Source organism: Polypterus senegalus, chromosome 4 (genome assembly GCF_016835505.1).
Source record: "Polypterus senegalus isolate Bchr_013 chromosome 4, ASM1683550v1, whole genome shotgun sequence".
Classification (NCBI taxonomy): Eukaryota; Metazoa; Chordata; class Cladistia; order Polypteriformes; family Polypteridae; genus Polypterus; species Polypterus senegalus.
Window position 1 is genome coordinate 189,006,386 of NC_053157.1, and position 23,326 is coordinate 189,029,711.

General features: G+C 36.6%; 1 protein-coding gene across 2 annotated transcripts in view; it reads right to left on the minus strand.

Moving 5' to 3' along the window:
- Positions 1-309: 309 nt before the first annotated feature.
- The window catches only part of rnf103 (ring finger protein 103), a 44,366-nt gene continuing 21,349 nt past the window's right edge, over positions 310-23,326 (minus strand). Inside the window, exons 1-6 of one of the 2 annotated variants that reach the window (XM_039751799.1) lie at positions 21,359-21,489; positions 15,474-15,534; positions 9,480-9,659; positions 9,083-9,204; positions 2,861-2,975; positions 310-1,059 (exon numbers count right to left, since the gene is read on the minus strand). In XM_039751799.1, the coding sequence (XP_039607733.1) occupies positions 926-1,059; positions 2,861-2,975; positions 9,083-9,204; positions 9,480-9,659; positions 15,474-15,534; positions 21,359-21,403 (657 nt within the window). In that variant the 5' untranslated portion in view covers positions 21,404-21,489 and the 3' untranslated portion in view covers positions 310-925. Of the gene's footprint in view, positions 1,060-2,860; positions 2,976-9,082; positions 9,205-9,479; positions 9,660-15,473; positions 15,535-21,358; positions 21,490-23,326 lie in introns of those variants that run through there. The other variant, XM_039751801.1, reaches the window with a different exon arrangement.

The following is a 23,326-nucleotide window of genomic DNA, read 5'->3' on the forward strand; positions in this document are numbered from 1 at the left end:
TTGAGTTGTTTTTTGCAAAGTGAGTGACATACTAGATAATTTCAGCTTGCACATCATTAAAACATAAATTAAGATATTATTGTACACTTGTAAATAGACTTTAGCTATTGTATAGCTAAAGTCTATTACTACCAGAATATCTTACAAATATAACAATTTATTAAAGACATCCCAGAAGCACCAACAGTCTCATCAGACATGCAAGATTTTCTCTTTTGTCTGGCTAGGACCAGGGCCAAGATGAATTTTCACATTAATTCAAGTTAAAAGTGATGTTAGTATGAACATAAGAAAACATTTTGACCTTCATAAAAATAAAAAATGTGTTTATTTCAACATTATTTTATAGATATATACAGAGGGAAAACATCTAGCTAAAAGGGAGGATTTGCTGTTTAGAGTATTTTTAAGATTAAGATGCACCAGACAGGACAAAACTGCAAAAAATCAACGTTAACTTTCAATGAAATTTGATGATTTGAAGGAACCTAAGGGAATATAATTATTATAGTTTTTTTTTTTTTATTAACTATATATTCTCATCAGAAATAAAGGCTCAAAGGCAAGTATTACAGCATGTTAGAAAGGCATACATTTGCAAACTCCCATTTCAGACTTTTAAACTGGTAATATACAATATATAAAGAATCTATGAATACCTTGATGGAGCAAGTCAACAGTAGTGTTCTTTCTGCATATTTTTTCTTATAAATATAAATTTCAAAAGTTGTTTAACAGCTTTTTACACCAGTAAAGTGCAGGACAAGAGAAAAAGGAGTGTAGTCAGTTGGCGCATACTGAAATAAACTCCTCAGGCTTCTTCAGGGTTTAATGATTTGAAAGTTGTCTTAAAAGAGCAAAGAAAAACAAAACCCCCCAAAAAAATCCAAAACAAAAACAAACCAAAACATCATAGTAAAGCGGTTTAGCTCCTCAGGGCTTCCAGTCTTGACTGCATTTCCTCAATATCTTCTTCTGGTTCCTCTTCAGATGCTGCAGCAGCTCCAGCTGGCTCTGGAAGTGGATCAGTAACCTTGCTAGGAGCTTTACCCAGAGCACCTGAAAGACAAAGCATTGACATCAGAATCTTGTGTAAATTCACAATTTGAAACTGGTCTTCAATAAATTATGGTGGAGTCGCTATTATCCATGGCTAACAAAGACGACCATGGAGCCAGTAGGACACTAACATATAACTGACTTTATAAGTATCAATAAAAATAATACAGGGTGGTTCAGATCCAATTGTGCAATTTTTATTACATAGAGAATTCACAAAAAATTATTTTTATTGCCAATAGATGGCAGCACCTGCCCTGCATTCCAAAATGGCGAGGAGACTGTTGTCAGTCGAACAGCAATTCTTTTGTCTTGTATTGTTTTCCTGCATTGCATTAAAAGTTGCATAATTAGATCTGGATCACCCTATATTAAATGAGTGCAATAGTATTCAATACAACAAAATTATTAAATGTGCGATAAAAAATAAACAGTAACTAAATAAATAACTCAAGTGAGTTAACAGTAGGGTATCATGTATTTTTAGAGACTTTGTTCATTTAGGAGGTGGATAAACTGAGAAAAAGCTCCTCCTCAGTCTCTTTGAACTGGTCTTCAGACAGCTGTACCATTTTCCTGACTGCAGCAAAGAGAACAGGTTGACTTGATGTTGTACTCATTTTTATTATCAACCAAAAACTATTACTGCTATTTTTTCCCTTTTACGGTAACATACAGCTTGCTTATCCTAAATCACAACTTGTAGGACCTGGAAAGCAAAATAACCTACAATATACTTCATATTGGTGAAGTGTCATTAATGATGTTCTAAGAACTGATTGTTAACACATGTACATTTTTTTTCACATTAGACCACAGCCTTGAACCATTAATAATGATTCAAAACTGGACTTCTTAAACTATTGACCACATAATGAGGCGGCAATAATTGTACAGAACAACCCCACAGCTTCAAAGATCAGACCAGATACTGCAGAAGGCTCCTAAAAGCGGAGTAACAGTTGTCTCTATACTTTCAACCACAAAAACATAAAAGGTCTTATAGTGAGAAGAGTTTTCTAAAGATAAAGTTTACAAGCATTCAAACCTAGCTTTCAATCCCATGTTTCAGAAGAGAAACCACAATTTTCCTCAATTCTTTGTAAGCTCCACCTACAGTTAACGTATTCCAAAAAAGTGTATCCCTTTATTACCTTGATGGTTTAACACAGATATGGGACATCATACTAGAACTACAAGGAGTTACTGAGGACTGGTTAAAGGTCAAAATAAATTGGTGGTGGGGGTGTTTGGTTGGTAGGTTGTGGAAACTGTCCATCCTGAGACTCTGAATAAGTTGGTCAATTACAGGCTTGCTTTGCATTTCATTGCTATTTGGCTTCCAGTTAAAGAAAAAAAAATAAAATATGGGTTCTGAATTTTAAAAGGCAATAAAATGAAATTAAGGCTAAGTATATACTAACAAGAGTAGAAAGTGGACTCCTTTTAGTCATTTTCTTCCATTTGTGTGTGAAGACCTAGTGTCCATCCATCAGCAGACAGAGCATTAGCCATTTGCAGCCAAACTAATGCACACAGGCACATACAGGGCCATTCTGAAGTCATCAAAACTGAAATCTTTGGGATATTGGAAGAAAATCTATACAGAACAGGGAAAATGTGGAAGCTGGACACGGGCGGAATTTATGTATGGATTTAAACCATCAAGTTCTGCAATTGTGAAGGAGCAGTTCTAACTAATGAGCATCATTATGTGTTCAGAATGTTCTCGTCTTCTTGACTTCTAACATGGAAAAAAAAAAGAAATATATATTGTTTACAGTAAAATATACTTTATTACCGGCGGTAATCTCAAATAGGATCTTGTCAACCTCCATCTCAGCTTCCTCTTCCATTTCATCTTGGTCTTCCATACCTTCAAATGTGTCTTCAAGCATTTCCTCAATAATACCAGCCTAACAAAGGAAAAAAAAAAAAGTTGTGAACTATAAAAATCTATATCAACAGAAAAAACTATAACAATATTTATGTAATAATATATGAAAGATGTGGATTGCACATACAAATTTTTAAACTTCTATTACTCAGTTGTTTAAATATTTTAAAGCTGTTAACTCACTAATGACTGCAAATTGGTGCAATTAACAACTCAGCGGGTCTTGAAATGATTTGTGTGCTCAGCTGATTTTTAGCAGTCTGTAAGACTTTTAGTTACAACTCTGTCAGTGGAATGACTATCAATGGGAACACCACCAGCTAAAATGCTGTCTAGTTTAAGAATAAAAAAATTTAGAAGTGTGTGCTTAACTATCTTCAAAGGCTGTTATACCTTTTAAAATATCTTAAATTTTATTCAGCAAAACACATTTCATTAACATGATGTTTAATCTGCCTCCTTTACTATGGCAATTTTTGGTGGAATAAAAAAAAATGAAATACTATTTTATAACAGACAGTATTTCACATAGCACCTTTACATAGCTACGAAATTACAATCCCAAATGGCTTCTCATATGCTTATTACTTGTATATTCTTGCAGTATCAATAAATACTAAACAGTTATAGTAAATATTACTTGAAACTGTTCTATATGAACAGTATGTATAACAAAAAGGATAATCCACACATGCAAAAGTGGTTTAATATATTAAGGTTGTATATATATTAAGGTTAGTGCATAACTAATACAAGGGACATCATTTTTACTGCAACTGTCCAAAGTTGTTCTTTACTTTTGACGTATTTCATATTAAATATTTGGAAGTCTATCGAAATATAATTTAAGCAATGAACATTTTGAATAGTTACTCACTGCAGAATAGTTTGACAGCTAACAATACAATTTATTTTTGGATAGCCCAAAATCACACAAGGAGTGCTGCAATGGGCTTCAACAGACCCTGCCTCTTGACAGCCCCCCAGCCTTGACTCTCTAAGAAGAGAAGGAACAACTCCCAAAAAAAAACCCCAGTAGGGAAAAAATGGAAGAAACCTCAGGAAAGGCAGTTCAAAGAGAGACCCCTTTCCAGGTAGGTTGGGCGTGCAGCAGGTGTCAAAAAGAAGGGGGTCAATACAATACAATACACAGAACAGAACAAATCCTAACAGTTAGTTTATATTTGATATTACTTAAGAACATTACATTAAATTATATACATTTGGGGAAAGGGAACTTCTACTATGAAGAACAAAAATCTGTACTTATAGAATATTATGCTAATTCACACATTGTAACCTTACGTAGGTGTTAAATTATACATTAAATCAAGTTTTCAAGTTCAAGCCTGGAGCCAACCAGGATTTTATTCCAACCATTTACACCATCAGCCTGACCTCAGTCTTTAATTAATAACCGGTGTCTTTTTATTTTAATTCTCTTATTCTGCATTAAGTATGGAGTTTTATTCCATAGCTTTTTTCAATTCAGAGTTTCAACTATAGGATAGTGTGTTATATAACTACTAAATACAATCATGTAAAATCCATCTGAAACAACTGTTTTTTGTTAGTGCAGTTAGATGAGGTTGTAGATTTTGTATGTTTCATATCTCCCCATTATATTTTCCTGCCATGATTTTCCTATGAAATAAAAGTCTGTTAACATCATAGCGTGCATACAACTGACTTGAAATTCACATTCATGTGAATTTGTTTTTTGTTTTTAGCATTTACCAATATAAAAAAAGTTGGAAAGTTGTGATACCTATTAATTTTTTTAACCTGGATTTAAATTATTTATGTCATCTTTAAATCCTAAGGTAGGAGAATATGATCATCAGGTGTCTAAGCTTGTCATCATGTTTAAAATGCTATATTGAAGTTGCATGTATAAAACAATAATACTTTTTAAATATGAATTAAGTTAAATGTTACAGTTGCAATTTTAAAGATAAAACTTTCTGCAATGAAGTACTGACCATAAATATCAAATATTCCCATATACCTAGAGTAATAGGTTATACACAATATGGAACTACATTTTGCATTTTTAAAATAATTATTATTATTTGAAACATTCAAAAATCATTTGCATTCTGTTGCATTGTATTTGCATGAATGAAGCATTATATCTAATCAAAATCATCTATTACATTTTTGTTCTGCTGTGATCCAACAGGATATCTCCAAAAAGTTTAAACATTTAAAATATAGCTGTTAAATAAATATGCATGAAACTGTGTGATATACAATATGTTTTATACAATGAACTATAAATACAAAAATAAATAAATAAATAAAAACTATGAGCAAACATATTCCCTTAGGCTTTTAAACTACATAAGCTTGTAAAGAACAAAATAGTCAAGTGGGTTAAAGCAATAGAGGGAAACCAATAAAACTTCAGTGTATGGAGGTCTTGGGAAAAGTAAATCTGTAGGATCCTCAATCTTTAAGAAAACTCAGTGATTTAAATCCACTTGAGGGTGCAAGTGGAAGGCCAGGTGTAATGACTTGACCAAAGCAAAATTGGAAACAACAGCTAGGCAGGATTCTCATAATGAATGTGACAGGGAAAAAAATCATTAAATCAGAACACATTATTATTTTTATCCACTAGTGAGACACACAGACCCATGGTACTAAAATACAATGCAAAAAAAAAACCAAGTTAAAGGTAATGCGCAGTTTATACTAAACAGTTATGTTTTTCAGGTCCTCTATAAATTATACAATGTATTAGTTTTGATGGCTCTAATAGAGCAAGCTGGACATTTCTAATTTGACAACACATTCTTTTTGTTTACAGCATTAAAAAACACAGCTTGACATTCACCACATTGCTGATGTAACTTTGCTAAGTAGTAGTGTTCAGCAAAACATTGATGTAAGGATGTAAATTGGATTTGCATTTACATCGGGTGACTGGCTTGGCCACTAAAGAATTTTTCACTTTTTAATTCTGAAAAAGTCATTTGCTGCCTTAGCAGTATGTATTGGATCTTTATCTTTTTGTTAAATGAAGCACCATTTAAGGAGTTTGGACTCATTTACTTGAACTTTAGCAGATGTTTCTATACATCTCAGAATTCATTATGCAACTGCCATCAGCAGTTACATCATCAATGAAAATAAGTGTACCGTTTAATAGATGAGGTGGTATGCTTTGGATCTTGGGCAGTTCCTTTTCATCTCCATACTTTGCTCTTGACATCACTCGTATATAGATTCATCTTTGTCTCGTCTGTCCACAAGACCTTTTTCCAGAATTCTGCAGGTTCTTTTAAGTACTTTCTCACAAACTATTTCATTAAAATATCGAGGATTCTTCTGTCATCAGAAGAGGAGGGTCCTCCTTTTCCTACCAGTCCCACTGCAACTACTGAGCTTGCCAGTGGATTCTTTCTTCTTATTGATATTCCAGACAAATCATTTTGGTAATCCTAATGTTTTTTCCAAGGTCTCTAATGGTTTTATTCTAGTTTATCAGCCTCACAATGGTTTATTTGACTTTCACTGGTACAGCCCTTACCCTCAAGTTGAACAATGGCAATTACAGACTCCAAAGGGTAGAAGCAAGCCTAGCTATCTTATGCCTACACTAATGAAGCAATGAAATAGACCTGAGTACTTACAAACACCTGTCAGACCAATTGTTCCAAACATTATGGTGCCCTGAAATGGAGGACCATGTAGAAAGAGTGTTGTAATTTTGACATGGTGTGACTGGAATGTACGCAAATCCCCTTCAATGAATGGCTACAATGTGCCCTGTAATCATGTCTGAATTATTTAATTTTAATTTTAAACTGTGAAGGAGAGTGGTAAATCACGTTAAAATGTGTTTTTGTCCCAAACATTACGGACATTGTGTAAATACACAAACACAGTACAATAAACAAATGTTGACTGTGGCAACTGATACAAAAGGCAAACGCTCATTTCAAAGCAAAAATACTGAAAAAATGATTGGTGTAAACTAAATTATTAAATTGTCTAAAACAATTGTGAGTTATCCAATACAAATAACAATGTTATAAAATAGTGTACTAATTATATATTAGTAATACAAATAAGTAGAAAGAAAGTAAGAGGTTATTGGTAACAATTGTAATGCTTACTTTAAATATCCTTTTTGCTGTATAATGTCTAAAAAGTTTAGTAATTGTAGCTTAGTAATTGCACTGTTTGATAAAACACAAACTAAAATCAAATGGCAGATTTAGTTAATAATCCAGTTACTAAAATACGGTAATCAGAATATTAAATACATAAAACATTTAGTTCATCACTCAAGAAATAGAAAGCAAACAGAAAAAAAATGGCAATCACATAACTCTTAACATGAACATGCTGCAAACTGAAGTTTGTCTCATCATGTATTGCTGTTGCACACATTATTAAAATCTACAACTGCACCGAAAAACAGAATAGGATAATGAGTAAATATCAAAATCATTTTTATAAAATGCTGCAAATCCCATAGCAGAATCTGCTAACACCTGACCACCTCAAACTAAATAACTTGTTTGAGAAGTTTCAGTCTGGCTTTCGCCCTGACCATAGTACTGAAACAGCCCTGGTCAGGGTTGCCAATGACCTTCTAATGACAGCAGATACTGGTTCTCCTTCTTTGCTTATCCTTCTTGATCCGACAGCTGCTTTTGACACGATAGACCACAACATTTTCCTTCATCGCCTGCAATACACTATTGGACTTTCTGGAAATGTTCTTAACTGGTTTACATCATACCTGACTAGTAGAACTGAGTATGTTACCTTGGGTAGCGCAAAATCCTATACCCACAATGTTACCTGTGGTGTCCCACAGGACTCTGTTTTGGGCCCTATTCTCTTCAACATCTATATGCTTCCCCTTGGAACTGTCATGGGCAGACATGGTTTATACTTCCATTGTTATGCTGATGACACTCCGCTTTACCTCAGGACTACTCCCACCTCCTCTAATGCTTCTCTGCCAACATCTACTTTGACTACCAGCTTGGAGGAGATAGAGGCATGGATGAGGCTTAACTTTCTTCAGTTGAACAAATCCAAAACAGAAGCCATCTTAGTTGGCACACCACATCATCTTCGTTCTTCTACCATTACTGGTATTACATTCCTCTTTCTATATCTGTCATTAATTTGGGTGTTAAAATGGATTCTCAACTCACTTTTGACACCCATAGTAAATATCTTTGTAAAACTTCTTTTTATCATCTCAAGAACACTGCTAAACTCCGCCCTATACTTACCCTGGCGGATGCAGAGAGGCTTGTTCATGCCTTTGTCTCCTCCAGGTTGGACTATTGTAATGCGCTTTTTATCGGGATTCCTGTTGAGTATCCAAAGGCTCCAGTATATTCAGCACTGTGCTGCCAGAATTCTGATGAGGGTGCGAAAGTATGACCACATCACTCCTATTTTGAAAACCATTCATTGGCTCCCTGTTTCACTTAGAATAGAGTATAAGGTTTCCCTTCTTACTCATCAGTGCATTTATGGGCATGCCCCCCATTATTTACAGGAACTCCTTACCCGTCATACTTCTTCACGTACCCTCTGCTCTGTACACATTAACACTCTTCAAGTTCCCAGAACTAAGCTCAGCAGCATGGGTGACAGGGCCTTTTCTTCTGTGGCGCAGAGACTGTGGAACGCCCTCCCGGATGACCTAAGAGCCCCACAGTCGATTGATGTTTTTAAAAGAGATTTAAAAACTTATCTTTTTAGAAAGATATTTTATTATAGAAGTTTTTTTTTTTTTAAGGTTTGTTTTATTACTTTATTTTACTCTGTAGCACTTTGAGATCATTCATATAAAGTGCAGTATACATAAAATTTATTATTATAATTAATACTTTCAAAGCTGATCACATGTTTCTACGAAAAACGCATTAACATATAAGCCACAATTGGAAAATCCAGCAAATGCCACTAAGGAAGAACACTGGAAACAATGGCATTGTTTTCAAACCATTAAAAGTAAAACAAATACAAATTTTTCTAATAGAGAAAATATACATTTTTTGATTACGTGTTAAGAACATGCCTTCAGTAAGGCCTATTTATGATACAAAAAAATGCTAAAAGTTAAAAATAATAAATGTGGTACCATACCTTCATCATTTCTTTGGACAAATCTCTCATTGTGGCCTGAATTTCTGGTATTTTCACCAAGCTCTGCATAGCTTTCATCACTTCTGTGCTCTTCTCTAATGTGCCTGCGACTCTTAAGACAGCTTAATAATGCAAAAACCCACAAATGTAATCAGTCTAGCCATTAATGCTCTGTAAACAGTGAATTCATAAAACAGACTATGTATGCATCTTCACTGGGGAAACAAAAAAGGTTCTGGGAGGCAAAGCTTTTATTTGCTTGTACTACTAAAATACAGTATGTGAAAACTCTGCAATGAATCAACATTCAAAGAAAATTTAAACATTTTATCTAAAACTATGAATATTCAATGATTCTATAAATTATCTACTTTGAATGGACTCTTGCTTAACTTACACAGCTGGTTTTTCATACTGAGAAGGATGGAGTTCATTTGCGCTTTAGAGACGTAAAGCTTGTTTACAGCTTTCCGAGAATGTATCACCTCCTTTGCCAAGATAATGCAGACATCCTTTTGACCTTTTTTTGCTGCATCTTTAACTGAACGTTTCACCTTCTCTTCTTCTCTCTGAATATCTAAGAAAACCCAAGGAGAAAAAAACTGAGGGAAAAAACAAACAAAAAAAATAGAAAAAAAATTTAACTGAAAAATTGTTACAAAGCACTTGTAGCTATTCAACAATGATGATCAGGCTACAAGCAGAAGAACTAAAGTATACATACGGTATACAACATATATACAATATCTGAGCACTTGTGAAAAGTCTAATCTCCAAGGCATGACTATTATGCACAATATAGTTTATGCTGTACTAATTTGTGTCACACAAAAACCTAACAGAGACAAGATTCTACAGGCCTTCCACTCATAATATTAAATACATGTATGTGCACAATTCTTAATGTCCTGCCACTGCTTTATGATGTCTAAGTGAAAGTGAAGTGTGTAAGGTTGTTAACATAGTGTTGATAATGCCTGTTCCAGTAGGAATGTTTATCAACTATGCCTCTACAAATGGAGGACAGTGAGTGAAACTGCCTTAAGATTATAAAGAAAAAAGTCTCTATTCTGAATGGAAGTACACAAAAAAGTTTAATGTCATTCACTTTTCACAAAATAAATGTCTGCTTATTCTAGATTTAAACGGATGCCCTAGTGAATGATAAAAGATGAAGTTAACCTCAATCTGACACACAGTTATGTAAATGCTTGTGCTGATAGTAAGTGTTAAATCAGACAATAAAAGGCAGAAGTTATCTGCATGGATAGCTTTTTGTCTTTTGTTTTGCTTTATGTCTTCATTGAACACAAAGGTACAAAGAAAAGAAGTAGCTCATAAAAAACATTTTCATACATGAGTTTCTAATTCAGAAATAAACTATTGTTTAATACAAACTAAGTTAACAGGAAGGGGATGTCTTGTCATGATAGTGAAAAATATAAAATGGAAGGTTTATCTGCAGTGTATTTTTACTACTCTGACCAATAGCACTTAGTGATGCTAGATTTCTGGATCAAAAGGAAGCTGTGTCGAGATGGACATCTAATGAGATATCCTGTCAAGTTTGTGCTATCACGGAGCGTTAAAAAAAAAAAAAAATCACATCTGCTTTGGGAATTCCATCATACCTGAAGGTGCATTTTGTGGGAAAGTAAAGTGTCAAGTCCAAAAATAGGTAAAGTGTCAAGTGCACTTTTTTGTCCAAGTGGACTATAGCAGAGCGGGATTTTAAAAGATCACATTGTCATTTAAAAATACTGACATTGTTAGATACCATTGTGTGATGAGGTTATTTGGCCATGTTGGATAGATGTGTGTAGATAATGAATAATTAGCTGTCCTATCCATGTACCATGAAAAGCGTCTGCACAGGATTATAGGGGAATGGTGCGTAGGTGTTACAGCTTGGGAGACAGGGGCTTATTTGGTTGTCTTGTAATGGTATTCGGTAATGTTATTATGATGCTTCAAATTTGATTTGTTCCAAGTTAATTTCAAATTGCTTCAAATCACAATGCCAGATTAGCACGAAACAAAAAAATTACATCTACCTCATAAAACAGATTTGAGTAAATGTCTACCAACAGAAAACTAAGTTACTAATTTCTTTTAATCAAAAAATGCCACAAAGAGCTCTTAAAAATAAATGTTGACTGATATTGCAAGCTTGCAACATATGATGTGCATGCTTCAGGATAATGGCACCGGCTTTTTAAAAATAGTGTAATCAGTTTATTTTAGATTTATTATCTCATGTACACAGTCCGATTACATTCCTATTTGTCCACAAGCAATGTCTGAATTGTAATCTCCCACTTTGTTATTACTTTTAGGAGCTCCCAATTGAAATATATACGGTGCGCATGTTTATTTGTGTAGAATATCTAGGTAAAGGGGAATACCCATGAAGCATTGACTGCTGCTGATACCAGTTTACTTGAAACACTGCCTGTAAGAACAAACAAGTACCACCACTTTCCTTATTCGGCACCCAAAATTCAACACAGCAGATTATGTAAAATACAACACAAAAATGATGGGCTCCAAATGCCCTGCAAACCTGCCCAGGATAAGCAGGACAGAAAAATGGATGGTGAATGAAAAATGTTATAACTCTGCTGACAAGTTACATCAGCATGTAGATCAGTCATCCACCATATGAGACATCATTCCAGGGGACCTTTTAAAAAAGGCAAACCAGGCAAAGTCTTAGAAGCATTCCAACTTGTGCAGCCAAGTGATCACTCATTTTAAGGATAGTGAGCTACTTAGAAGAGTGATATAAACAGCAAGAAACATGGGCCCTCAGAATCTGCAAGCACTGCAGTAGGACATACACTATATGGACAAAAGTATTGGGACACATCTTAATTATTGAATTCAATTGTTTCAATCAGACCCATTGCTACAGGAGTATAAAATCAATCACCTGGCCATGTAGTCTTCATTTACAAATATTTGTGAAAAGAAATGGGTCGTTCTGAAGAGCTCAGTGACTTCAAGTTTGGTACTGTGATAGGATGCCACATCTGCAATAAGATGAATTGTGGAATTTAGTCCCTGCTGGACATCCCATGGTCAACTGTAAGTGCTTAGGAACAACGGAAACTCAGCCACATAAACTCACAGTGCGGGGTCAGTGACTCCTAAGGTGCATGGTGCGTAAAAGTCACCAACACTCTGTGATGATGCGGGTTCTGGCTTTACACTCCCATTGCCGTTTGGAAGCACTTGAACCCAACACCATCGATAATGTTAATGAGTGAGCTAGTTAGTGAAGGCAATAAACAATTGAGCAAGAGGAAGGCATAAATGTGCAAAGTGCTTTTATTAAAATAGTCAACAAAACAGTGTTCAAATATAGTGCAGTGCTTCTCAAAGTCTTCATTAAATAAATAAACCAATAAAAGGAAAACGTGGAGGTTACAAACAATAAATAGAAAACAATCCTTTAAAACCAGAGGTTAAAATGTTTCTTAGAAAGCAGTCATTAAAAACTAATGACAAACCCGGTGCCTTCTTTTAAAGCTAGCGTCTCTCCTGCTTCACCCATCTGGGCCCCACAATAAGGGAGACGCTCTCTCTGCAGCTGACCTTTATGCCTGCATCTGCGTCGCTGCCATACCGATCCTTGGCTCTGGTCGGCTCCTCCAGACAGCGACTTGGGAATTCCCCAAGACTAAGGCTCTCACGTAGGAAACACCGCGTCCCAAGTCCCGACTCCCGCTACCTTACGCGGAGAGTACTGCACCTTCCCGGTCACTCCCGCCCTACAAAACAAACTCTGCGGTAGCGACCACAACCACTTCTCCCAGGTGTTGGCCAAACACCCAGGCTGCCTTCAGCTGCCTGCGAGCGTTTGCTCGCCTGCTTCCTGCTGCACCGATTTTCTTGCGCTCTCTCTCTTCTCTGCTTCCTGCTTCCAACCTCCGTTTCCTTCTCTTTACTTTCCATCTCATTTTTCTTCTCCAAACCGACTCGCACTTCTTTTATAATGCGAGGGACCATAGCAGCTGTAGCATATTAGCCACGGGAGCAATCACAGATGTGGGCAGTCCCTCACCTGTGTACTCGGTGAGAAACGCCCACAACGCTGATCACCCCGTGGCTTGCTATGGCCCAACGCCTCCTCGCTAAGCCACCGCGAGATCGGTGATTATTTATTTAAAATGGCCTTTGCTAAATGAGCTGTGGACCCGCTATACCACACACTCTTCTGATTCCATAGCTGAAGCATTCCGAACTTCCATTGGCATTAATTTAAGCACAAAAACTGTGTGGCAGGAACTTCATGCAACGGGTTTCCATGGTTGAGCAGCTGCATGCAAGGCTCACATCACTGAGTCCAATGCCAAGCATCATATGGAGTGGTGGAAATGTGTTCTATGGAGTGACAAATCATGCTTCTCTGGTAGTCAGATGGGCGAGTCTGGGTTTATCAAATGCCGGGAGACTGTTACCTGCCTGACTGCATTGTGCAAACTGTGAAATTATGCTAATGCTTCAGCATGCAAAGACATTTTGGACAACTCTATGCTTACAACTTTGTGGAAACAGTTGGGAGAAGGCCCTTTTCAATTCCAGAACGTCTGTGCCCCAGTGCACAAAGCAAGGTCCATAAAGACATGGTTGGATGAGTTCTGTATGGAAGAACTTGAGTGGCCCGCACAAAGCCCTAACTTCAACCCCATCGAACACCTTTGGGATGAACTAGAACGGAGATCGCGAACCAGGCCTTCTCATCCAACAGTACGTGACCTCATATTGTAAATGTTCTACAGAATGAACGGGCACTAATTCCCACAAAAAGAGTGAACCAACTTCATATTAATGTCTATGTATTTGAATGCAATGTCATTAAAGTCCCTGTTTGTATAATGGTCAGGTGTCCCAATAATTTTGTCCATATAGTACACTTGCACTCTTATCACGCCTGGACAAACTTGTTAAGAAGGCAGGCTCTATTGTAGGATTAAAGTTGGACAGTTTAACATCTGTGGCAGAGAGACGAGCACTAAGCAAACTCCTGTCAATCATGAATAATCCACTGCATCCACTTAACAGTGTCATCTCCAGACAGAGAAGTAGCTTCAGTGACAGACTTTTGTCTCTGCCCTGCTCCACTTACAGACTAAAGAGATCGTTCCTCCCCCACACTATGCGACTCTTCAATTCCACCCAGGGGAGTAAATGCTAACATTAATTTTATTTAAATTTTTTTCATTTTAATTACTATTTAATTTAATATTGTTTCTTTGTATCAGTATACTGCGGCTGGATTATGTGAATTTCCCCTTGGGATTAATAAAGTATCTATCTATCTATCTATCTATCTATCATTCAAACTTTGTGCGGGACACACTGATCAGGCTTCCTTCTCACTGCTACAGCGCACTGCTGCTAAATTAGTTAAAGTCAGGATTCGCAAGCACCACCTACTGCAAATGGAAGTGTCGGACATCCTTCTTGTGAGATTATAAAAAGTGATGGCTGCAGTTTGGTGCTTTGAGGAAATATCTGCAAATGTGCCAAACAGAGATGTAACCAGCCAATCAGAGATGGACAATATAATTCCGCATAGGCTCAGCCTTATGCTGCACTCGGCAGAAAGCCAACTTTAACTTTAATTACAAACGGCTTCTTAAACTGCTCTTGACAGCAAGCACTCAAAAATAATCTTACATAATTGTAATTTTATTCACATTTATAAGCGTGAAGCACTAATTCATTTCTTAGCACAATTAAACCTTTCACAGCCACAAGGAGCAAGTGCCTAACCCAGGAAGAAGAGATGAAATGGTTCAACTAATCCTAGATAGCAAATGAATATATTACAGTCAGCACTTACACACCAAGAGTTACCAGTTAAACTACCAAGCACATATTTGGAATGTGGCAAAAAAAAAAAAAAAAAAAAAACTGGAGTTCCAAAAAGGGTTGGAGTGTGGGTGGTTTGCCTGCCAACAAAGACAGTTGCCATGTTAGGATTCAAACTCAGAATTCTGGAGCTGTGAAAGAGAGCAACTGCGCAACTATCTTAACCTATCCAAACACAAAATAGATATTATAAACATTACTAGTTGTGCAAAATTATAAATGAAATTTAATTTATCCTACTTCTTTTAAACTTGAGTTGCACTGTAAAATAACATTATTCATAATTACTCATTTACTTTAGCTGTATGACTCCTATTTAAGAAAGCCTTCAAACTCATATTTATGTATTATGATTATTACATCTAAAAAGTACAAAAGGAAAAAAAAAAAAAAAGAGGTTCCCTGAAATATGCAGGTTTTAAACAGTTAATATTTTAAGCATCAACACTCTTTCTTGCATAGACAAACTAGTTAAAAACAACTATAAAAAATTAATAGGCAAAAAACATACCTCGGATTTGTCTGTCAATCACCCGCATCTCTTTTCTGATCTTCAATGACCATTCATTAACCTATAATGAGGCAGAAAGAATATGGTAGAAGAAGAATAAGCAAACAAAGTCTTCATAATGTTACACTTTAAACTTTTATATGTGTTATTTAAACATATGCTTTCAAAATACAGGATTAGATTTTTGCTTTCTTTCCAAACGTTACTTTATTAATTCTATATGCCTATGCTATTATAACATTCCATTTTTTTTCAGAGAGAAACAGAGGTTATGTTTCCGGAGATAAAACCCTAGCTGCATTCTCTTCCTTAATTTTTCAAAAACAAATTCCAGATAGGTAAAATTAAAGTAAATCACTAACAGCTGCTTACTGCTTTAAATATTTTAGACCAGGCAAAAATAAAAGCATATTACTTGTCCAACCATAAAAAACGTAAAAGAAAAAAAAAAAAAAACAATCAAAGTTTATTATACACTGTGTGCGTCCAGGTGTCCGTGTGTGTCTTCTGGTGAAGTGCGCATGCGCGGGGCCACACGGCATGTGTTCAGTCTCTTCCTGTGCATTCCCTGTGCAGAGAGAGACAGACACACACAGGCGCGCGCAAGACAGACAGACATAAATACACGCACACACACAAACAGGCGCGCGCGAGACAGGCAGACACACACAGGCGCGCGAGACAGGCAGACACACAGGCACACACAGACAGGGAGACACACAGGCGCGCGAGACACACACAGGCGCACGCGAGACACACACAGGCGCGCGAGACACACACACACAGGCGCGCGAGACACACACACAGCAAGACAGGCAGACACACAGACGCGCAAGAAGACAGGCAGACACACAGACGCGCAAGACAGGCAGACACACAGACGCGCGCAAGACAGGCAGACACACACACAGGCGCGCGCGAGACATACAAAAGTATTTTTAGAGAGAGGCTATAGCGCAAACTCTTGCAGTGTTAGTTTTCTCTGTTGTTTCTCGGGTTACAACCAGAGTTTTGGAACGAATTATGGTCGTGAACCGAGGTTCCACTGTATTACTTTCAGACAAAATTACAGGCATTTTACCGAAATACAAACCAGTATTACTGAAAGAGAAAATTAAAGGCACACAATACAGTGACGCATATTACAGCCACATACAATGTCCCTTGCCATTTAATATAGACTGTTCCTACTAATGTTTATGCACTACTGTTCTAGCGGCCATTATTGTAACGGGCTTAATGTCTAGTGTGTGTATGTATGTATGTATGTATGTTTATATGGTAAAACTGCAGCACTGAAAATTAACTTTCTAAGACTAACACAGCAATTATACATACTGTACAACTGACATCAAAGTCAAGTGAAAAGGAGCAGACATTAATAATACATCAATTAGATAAATACTGAAGCAGATGTCAAAGGCTAAACTGGTGGCATAACTGGTACACAAGTTTAGAAGAAGAAAATAAAAGTGGGTACATCTACTTTGTAAGCTCAGGGTATACAAATAGGTTCATGGACAACACTACAAATAGCTGTACTACAGAGAAAGCACCTTTAAAAAATACTTGGCATACACTGTGCAGTGCATAAAACACGTCAGTAGCCCTGCTTGTCCAGTACAGACACACAATGAGCACGCCACTTTATCAGACACACCTATTCTTCTCATATAACCAAGCTATTTCAAAAGACTACAAAACACTTCAAAGTACACTAGGATCAGCAAACTTGCTGGGGATTTCTTCAATAGCAATGTAATAAGAGTACTGACCAACTCAAAAAAGACATTAAGCCCGATATATGTGTGACGTGGCTGAAAAGATAAAACTCATTAAAGTCTTAAACAGGTGCTATCACAACTTGGGAAATGAAAATGAGAACCCACATTATAAAAATGTACCAAATCTGCATTAATTTGAAATAAACTAGTGATGGATGTGTGCAGAGTAAACTTCATTGCTCTGCTTAATATACAGCTCACCAGTGGAAAAGCATCAGATTGCAGACTGCAACCTTAATAAGTTAGCCAAAAAAACGGAAAAAAAAAACGGTTACATCTCAAATTGGGAAAACTCCACCTGAATATTTATATGTTATATCTGAACTGAACAGTAAAAAGAGGATCATTAAATGGTCAATGTCACCCAGCCTTTTGGCTGTGAAACTGATAACGAAGTCCACTCTTCTCCTGTTCATTGTTCCTTATCACCATGAGTGACTGTGACAACTATATTTATATTCATTCACGCTGGAACTGGGGAGTCCTCTACAGCGCATCTTTATCCTGAGCCTGGAACAGGGGAGAGTCCCGAGGCTTTGGAAAAGATCTTGTATCACCCCAGTACCAAAGGTATCACGTCCTAGTGAGCTGAATGACTTCCGGCCTAAAGCTCTGACGTCACATGTAAAGACGACCATGGAGCAGCTGCTGCTTCAACACCTGAGGCCACAGGTCCGCCACGCCCTCGACGCTCTGCAGTTCGCATACCAGGAGAAGGTGGGAGCGGAAGATGCCATCATCTATATGCTACACCGATCCCTCTCCCACTAGAGGTAGTGGTGCTGTAAGAATTATGTTTTTGGACTTCTCTAACGCCTTCAACACCATCCAACCTCTGCTCCTTAGGGACAAGCTGACAGAGATGGGAGTAGATTAGTGGCATGGATCATGGACTATCTTAGAGACAGACCTCAGTATATGCGTCTCAGGAACTGTAGGTCTGACATTGTGGTCAGCAACACAGGAGCGCCACAGGGGACTGTACTTTCTCCAGTCCTGTTCAATCTATATACATCAGACTTCCAATACGATTCGGAGTCCTGCCGCGTGCAAAAGCTCGCTGATGACACTGCTATTGTGGGCTGCATCAGGAGTGGGCAGGAGGAGGAGTATAGGAAGCTAATCAAAGACTTTGTTAAATGGTGCGACTCTAACCACTTACAGTGCATCCGGAAAGTATTCACAACGCATCACTTTTTCCACATTTTGTTATGTTACAGCCTTATTCCAAAATGGATTAAATTCATTTTTTTCCTCAGAATTCTACACACAACACCCCATAATGACAACATGAAAAAAGTTTACTTGAGGTTTTTGCAAATTTATTAAAAAAAAAAAACTGAAGGCAGGCTCTATTGTAGGCATGAAGCTGGACAATCCGTGGCAGGCTCCTGTCAATCACGAAGAATCCACTGCATCCACTTAACAGTTCCTCCCCCACACTATACGACTCTTCAATTCCACTCGGGGTTAAACGCTAACATTATTCAAAGTTATTGTCTGCTTTTACATGCATTTTTATTACTCTTTAATTTAATATTGTTTTTGTATCAGTATGCTGCTGCTGCTGGATTATGTGAATTTCTCCTTGGGATTAATAAAGTATCTATCTATCTAAACATATAAAATTATGCTGTTTGTCCATGGCTTTCTTCTTTTTGTTCCTGCTTGTTTTTTTTAGTTAATTCAAAATCTTGACTTTCAAATGACTACTGTTTCATATTACTCTGTATCCTGTGTTATTAATGCCATCTTTGCTTTACTTAGTACTCTAAATTGCCAAAATATGTTTATTCCTATATGTACTGTTAGATTACATCTTCCCAGTATATGCTAAGAGGGAGTACTGTTAGATTACATCTTCCCAGTATATGCTAAGAGGGAGGCGTCCCAAATTTTAAATGTTGCTTATTATGTGAATGGTATTAGTTGTCACTATAACAGATGTTCAGGACTGTGTTTAATGTAAATGGTATGTTTGCAGAAATGCGGTATACACTTGGAAAAACTTCTGTCACTGTTTCTGCAATTATTAACGGTGCTAAATATTACTACAGTAAGAATTTCCTGAAAAACATACAATTTCTAAGTTTCGAAATGGGTAGATAACATATAGTCAGCATCAGGAGATACCAACAATAAACTTAAGAGTTTAGTGTGCAGTTATCTTACTGCTTGGAAAGGGAATCTCAAAATCAAAAACGTGTTTTTGAAATTAAAAACCCTATGCTTATAGTTATTTTAGGTCAAGGTAACAAATGACATCAGAACACACTTGTTAATAATTCCACATTTTTGGATTTTACTGAAGAATTGAACTGTCGCATTATCATGACAAAATTAGGTTCTGTCACAGACAGTAAATTTGTATCGATTAAGTTGATAGGCGCAACAGGAATGATAAAATTTGACAAATATAAAAAAAACTGTTTTGCTGAAAAAATAAAACTAAATAAAAGAACAATGTAGTAAAATTAGTAAAAAAGTTAAAAAAAAAAAAAAAAAAACTAAAACTAAATAAAAACTAGAAAAACACTGATTATAATTGTCTGTAACCTAGGAGTTATTATTCTCCTGCTTTTGATCCAAGTTCAAATTTAACTGTACACTAGTTACAAATGTAAAGTTTTGAAAGCCCTTTTTTATTCCTTTTCAAATCACATTACTGTTTTTACATTATATGAAAATTTGGCAAATAAATGGAAAATTTAAAAAAAAGAGACCCACACAAAACAAAAACTACCAGTAACCTCTTGTTAACATTCCAAATTGTAAACTGGGAGTGGGTGGACAGTAAATACATATTGAGTTTGTGGTGTCTTTCAAAAGTTACAATTTAAGAAAACAAAAATGGTGATACTTCAAAACATTTCAATTTCTGGAAATAGTATGCTAAGAAAAAAAGGTTGAGTACTCCAAGTTGAAAATCAATCACGTGATATTTGATCCCATCTTTGTCAACAGTCCCCTATAATTAGCACTTGGTTTAAATAAAAAGGTCTGCTAATGTCCAAAATCATGCTGTGGGCCTGCTGTTAGCAGAAACCAACATTCAAGATCAGGCTCTGTTTCACAGAATTGGCTTTATATTAGTGGAGGGCCCTGACCAGGTGGTGCAAAGGGTTATGGTGCCTTGGCTTAAAAAAAGGTTGGGAGGCCCTGTTTTAGCATTCTGCAATCTTTCTTCAAATTTATATAAAGTGGTTAGGTGTCAATTGAAAGAGTACATTTTGTGTTATAAAATAAAGAAAATAAGCAAGTATGCAAACTCAGAAGTTGTCAAGAAAATATTCCAACCTGTCTGCTTCTTCTTGCATGCTCTTTATAAAAATGTGGTTTAGAAATTTAGACAAGTACATGAATATTGTTGAGGCCATGCTGTTTAATGTAAAGGACACATCTACATTCATGTTTTTGTTGTTTTTTTCCCCCAAATTCATCATGGCTTGGGATTTGGGGGTATATTGGGGGGGTGTTTGAGGTTGAAATGTACTAAAATCCAAAACGTTGTTAAAATAAAGGTGTTAGTCAATGGCTTAAAGCTGTGGTTAAGCGACGTGACTACTGCACCACAATCTGTACCGGACAACAAAATAACTTCTTTTGATTTCTGAACCCGAATCCCTCTGTGTGGAACTTGCACGTTTTCTTCGTGCGTACGTGAGTTCCTCTCTGGTTATTCTGGTTTTCTTCACACATTCCTAAAAGCGCAGGTTAGGTTAAATGAAAACTGTTAGATTGCCCAGCCTACGACTTGTGGCCAGTGATGCAGGTTTAAGCACTGGCACCACGCGACTCTGAATTTGAATTGAACGGCTTTGATAACATTATTCGTGGAAAGTACATGAAAACAGATTTAGCAAAGTTTAACGAAACTGTTACAATCCACAAATGTCTGATATTAGAATATTATCGACACCGTATATTGATGTAAAATACGTTAAATTCAACACCCAATCGTTATTATAGTGTGTCATTATTTGTCTATCTTTAGTAGAAAGTATATATTTATGTACGTTGAATTGTAAACTCTTACCAACGCAGCTACAAACGCATAATTCTAAATGGCATACGAGATACATAAAATGGGTCATGTCTTACCAATTCTTTTGGGGGTTTCTCTGGCGTTTTCCCAAAAAGGCCCATTTTGGTAAGCTTGAAGAAAATTTAAGTCGTCTAATCACTTGTCTTCTTCACCACGATCACAACAAATCAAACTCTTCCTATTTCCGGTTACGTATTTCCGGTATAGGCCGCCCTGGAATGGATTACGTCACCGTCAGGCTATGATTGGGTTGCGGCACAATTACCATAAAAAAGAAGTCGTGTTGGTGACAAATGTTAAAGAAAAATCGATTTTTTTGTGCAACACACACACTTTTATTGGGCAATTTTTATGCTATTGTTAAACTTATCCGTCTGATGTTGCAGGTAATACATATAAAAGTCATATTTCTACTTTACCACCTACATCGCGTCGTTATTTTGTACAGCATTACAAAACGTTTATACTTTTTTTTTTTAGTAATTATTTCTAATCTATTTAAAAGTCCTTATAATGTATTAAATAACAATTCAGTTTATTTTAAGTGTGTCTCCTTAGGAGTCTGATGTAATCATTAATGCAGTTGCTTAATATTAAAATCTAAACGCCGTTATGTATTTAAGCTGAATCTACATAAACTATGTACTAGCAGGCAAAAGTTTGTGGATACCAGCTGTAATTATAACATTTACACGAGTAACTGATATTTCATGTTATGCCATTATTAAAATCAGAGGTTATTAGAGGACATCCGGCACAGTTTATATATAATCATTACCCACTAGTACTGCCCAAAATGGTTATATTTATTATGAAACTGTTGCTCTGTCAATCCGCTTATCATTGTCAAAGCAAAACCAGTGTCTTGGTAAAGAAAATCACTATAAAGTTTGAATGTCACACATTCAAACTTTATATTATCCATTTTACTAATTTCTGGGCCTATTTGACATTATGGAGAGAAATGAATAGTTGCACCTTAAGAAGTATCTTAATATACAGTGTCCTCAAAAACGCATTCAAAACCTTCAATTTTTTTTACATATTTTGTTATGCTGAAGCCTTATGTCAAAATCTTTTAAATTCCCTTTTCTCTCATCAAGCAACTCCTAATACCCCAGAACAACTAAGCAAAAACAGAAATTCAAGTTTTTTTATTTCTAGTAATTTTGCAAAAAATCCTAAGTTCCCAAATATTCAGACCCCATGTTGAGAGATTCCTTTGAAGCACCTTTGACAGTAATGACAGCCTGGGGTCTTCTTGGGTATGACATGACAAGCTTCACATCTGTGGATCTGGGAATTTTGGGTCATTCTCCTCTGCAGATCCTCCCTTGTTCTGTCAGGTTGGATGAAGAAGACCTTCAGTGGACAGCTATTGTCAGATCTTCCCAGAGATGTTCCATTAGGGTCAAGTCTGGGCTCTGGCTGGGCCGCTCAAGAACATTCCCAGAGTTGTCCCAAAGCCACTCCTGTGTTGTCTTTACTTTGTGTTTAGGGTCAATGTCCTGTAGGAAGGTGAACCTTTGGCCCAGAGCACCCTGATGCAGGTTTTCATTAAGGATATTTTGGTACTTCTTCCAGTCTCTGCCTCTAAAAAACAACCCCAGAGCACAATGCTGCCATCACCATGCTTCACTACTGACGTGGTTTTGTACAGGTGATGTGCGCTGCCCCATTTCCCCCAAACCTGACTCTTAGAAGTGAGGCCAAACAGTTCCATTTTGGTTTTATCAGATCAGAAAATCTTTTTTCCCTCCATAGTTTTAGAGTCCTTAAGGATTTTTTTGCAAACTCCAAATGGTCTTTCATGTGCTTTCTGGCCACTCTGCCATTAAGACCAGATTGGTGGAGTTTTATAATGATCAGGTTCTTGGTCATCTCTCATACCAAGGCCCTTATCCCCCTGTTACTCACTTTGGCAGGGCAGCCAGTTCTAAGAAGAGTAGTGGTTCCAAACTTTTTCCAACTAAAACTTATGGAGGCCACTATGTATTTGGGAACCTTCAGTGCTGCAGATTTTT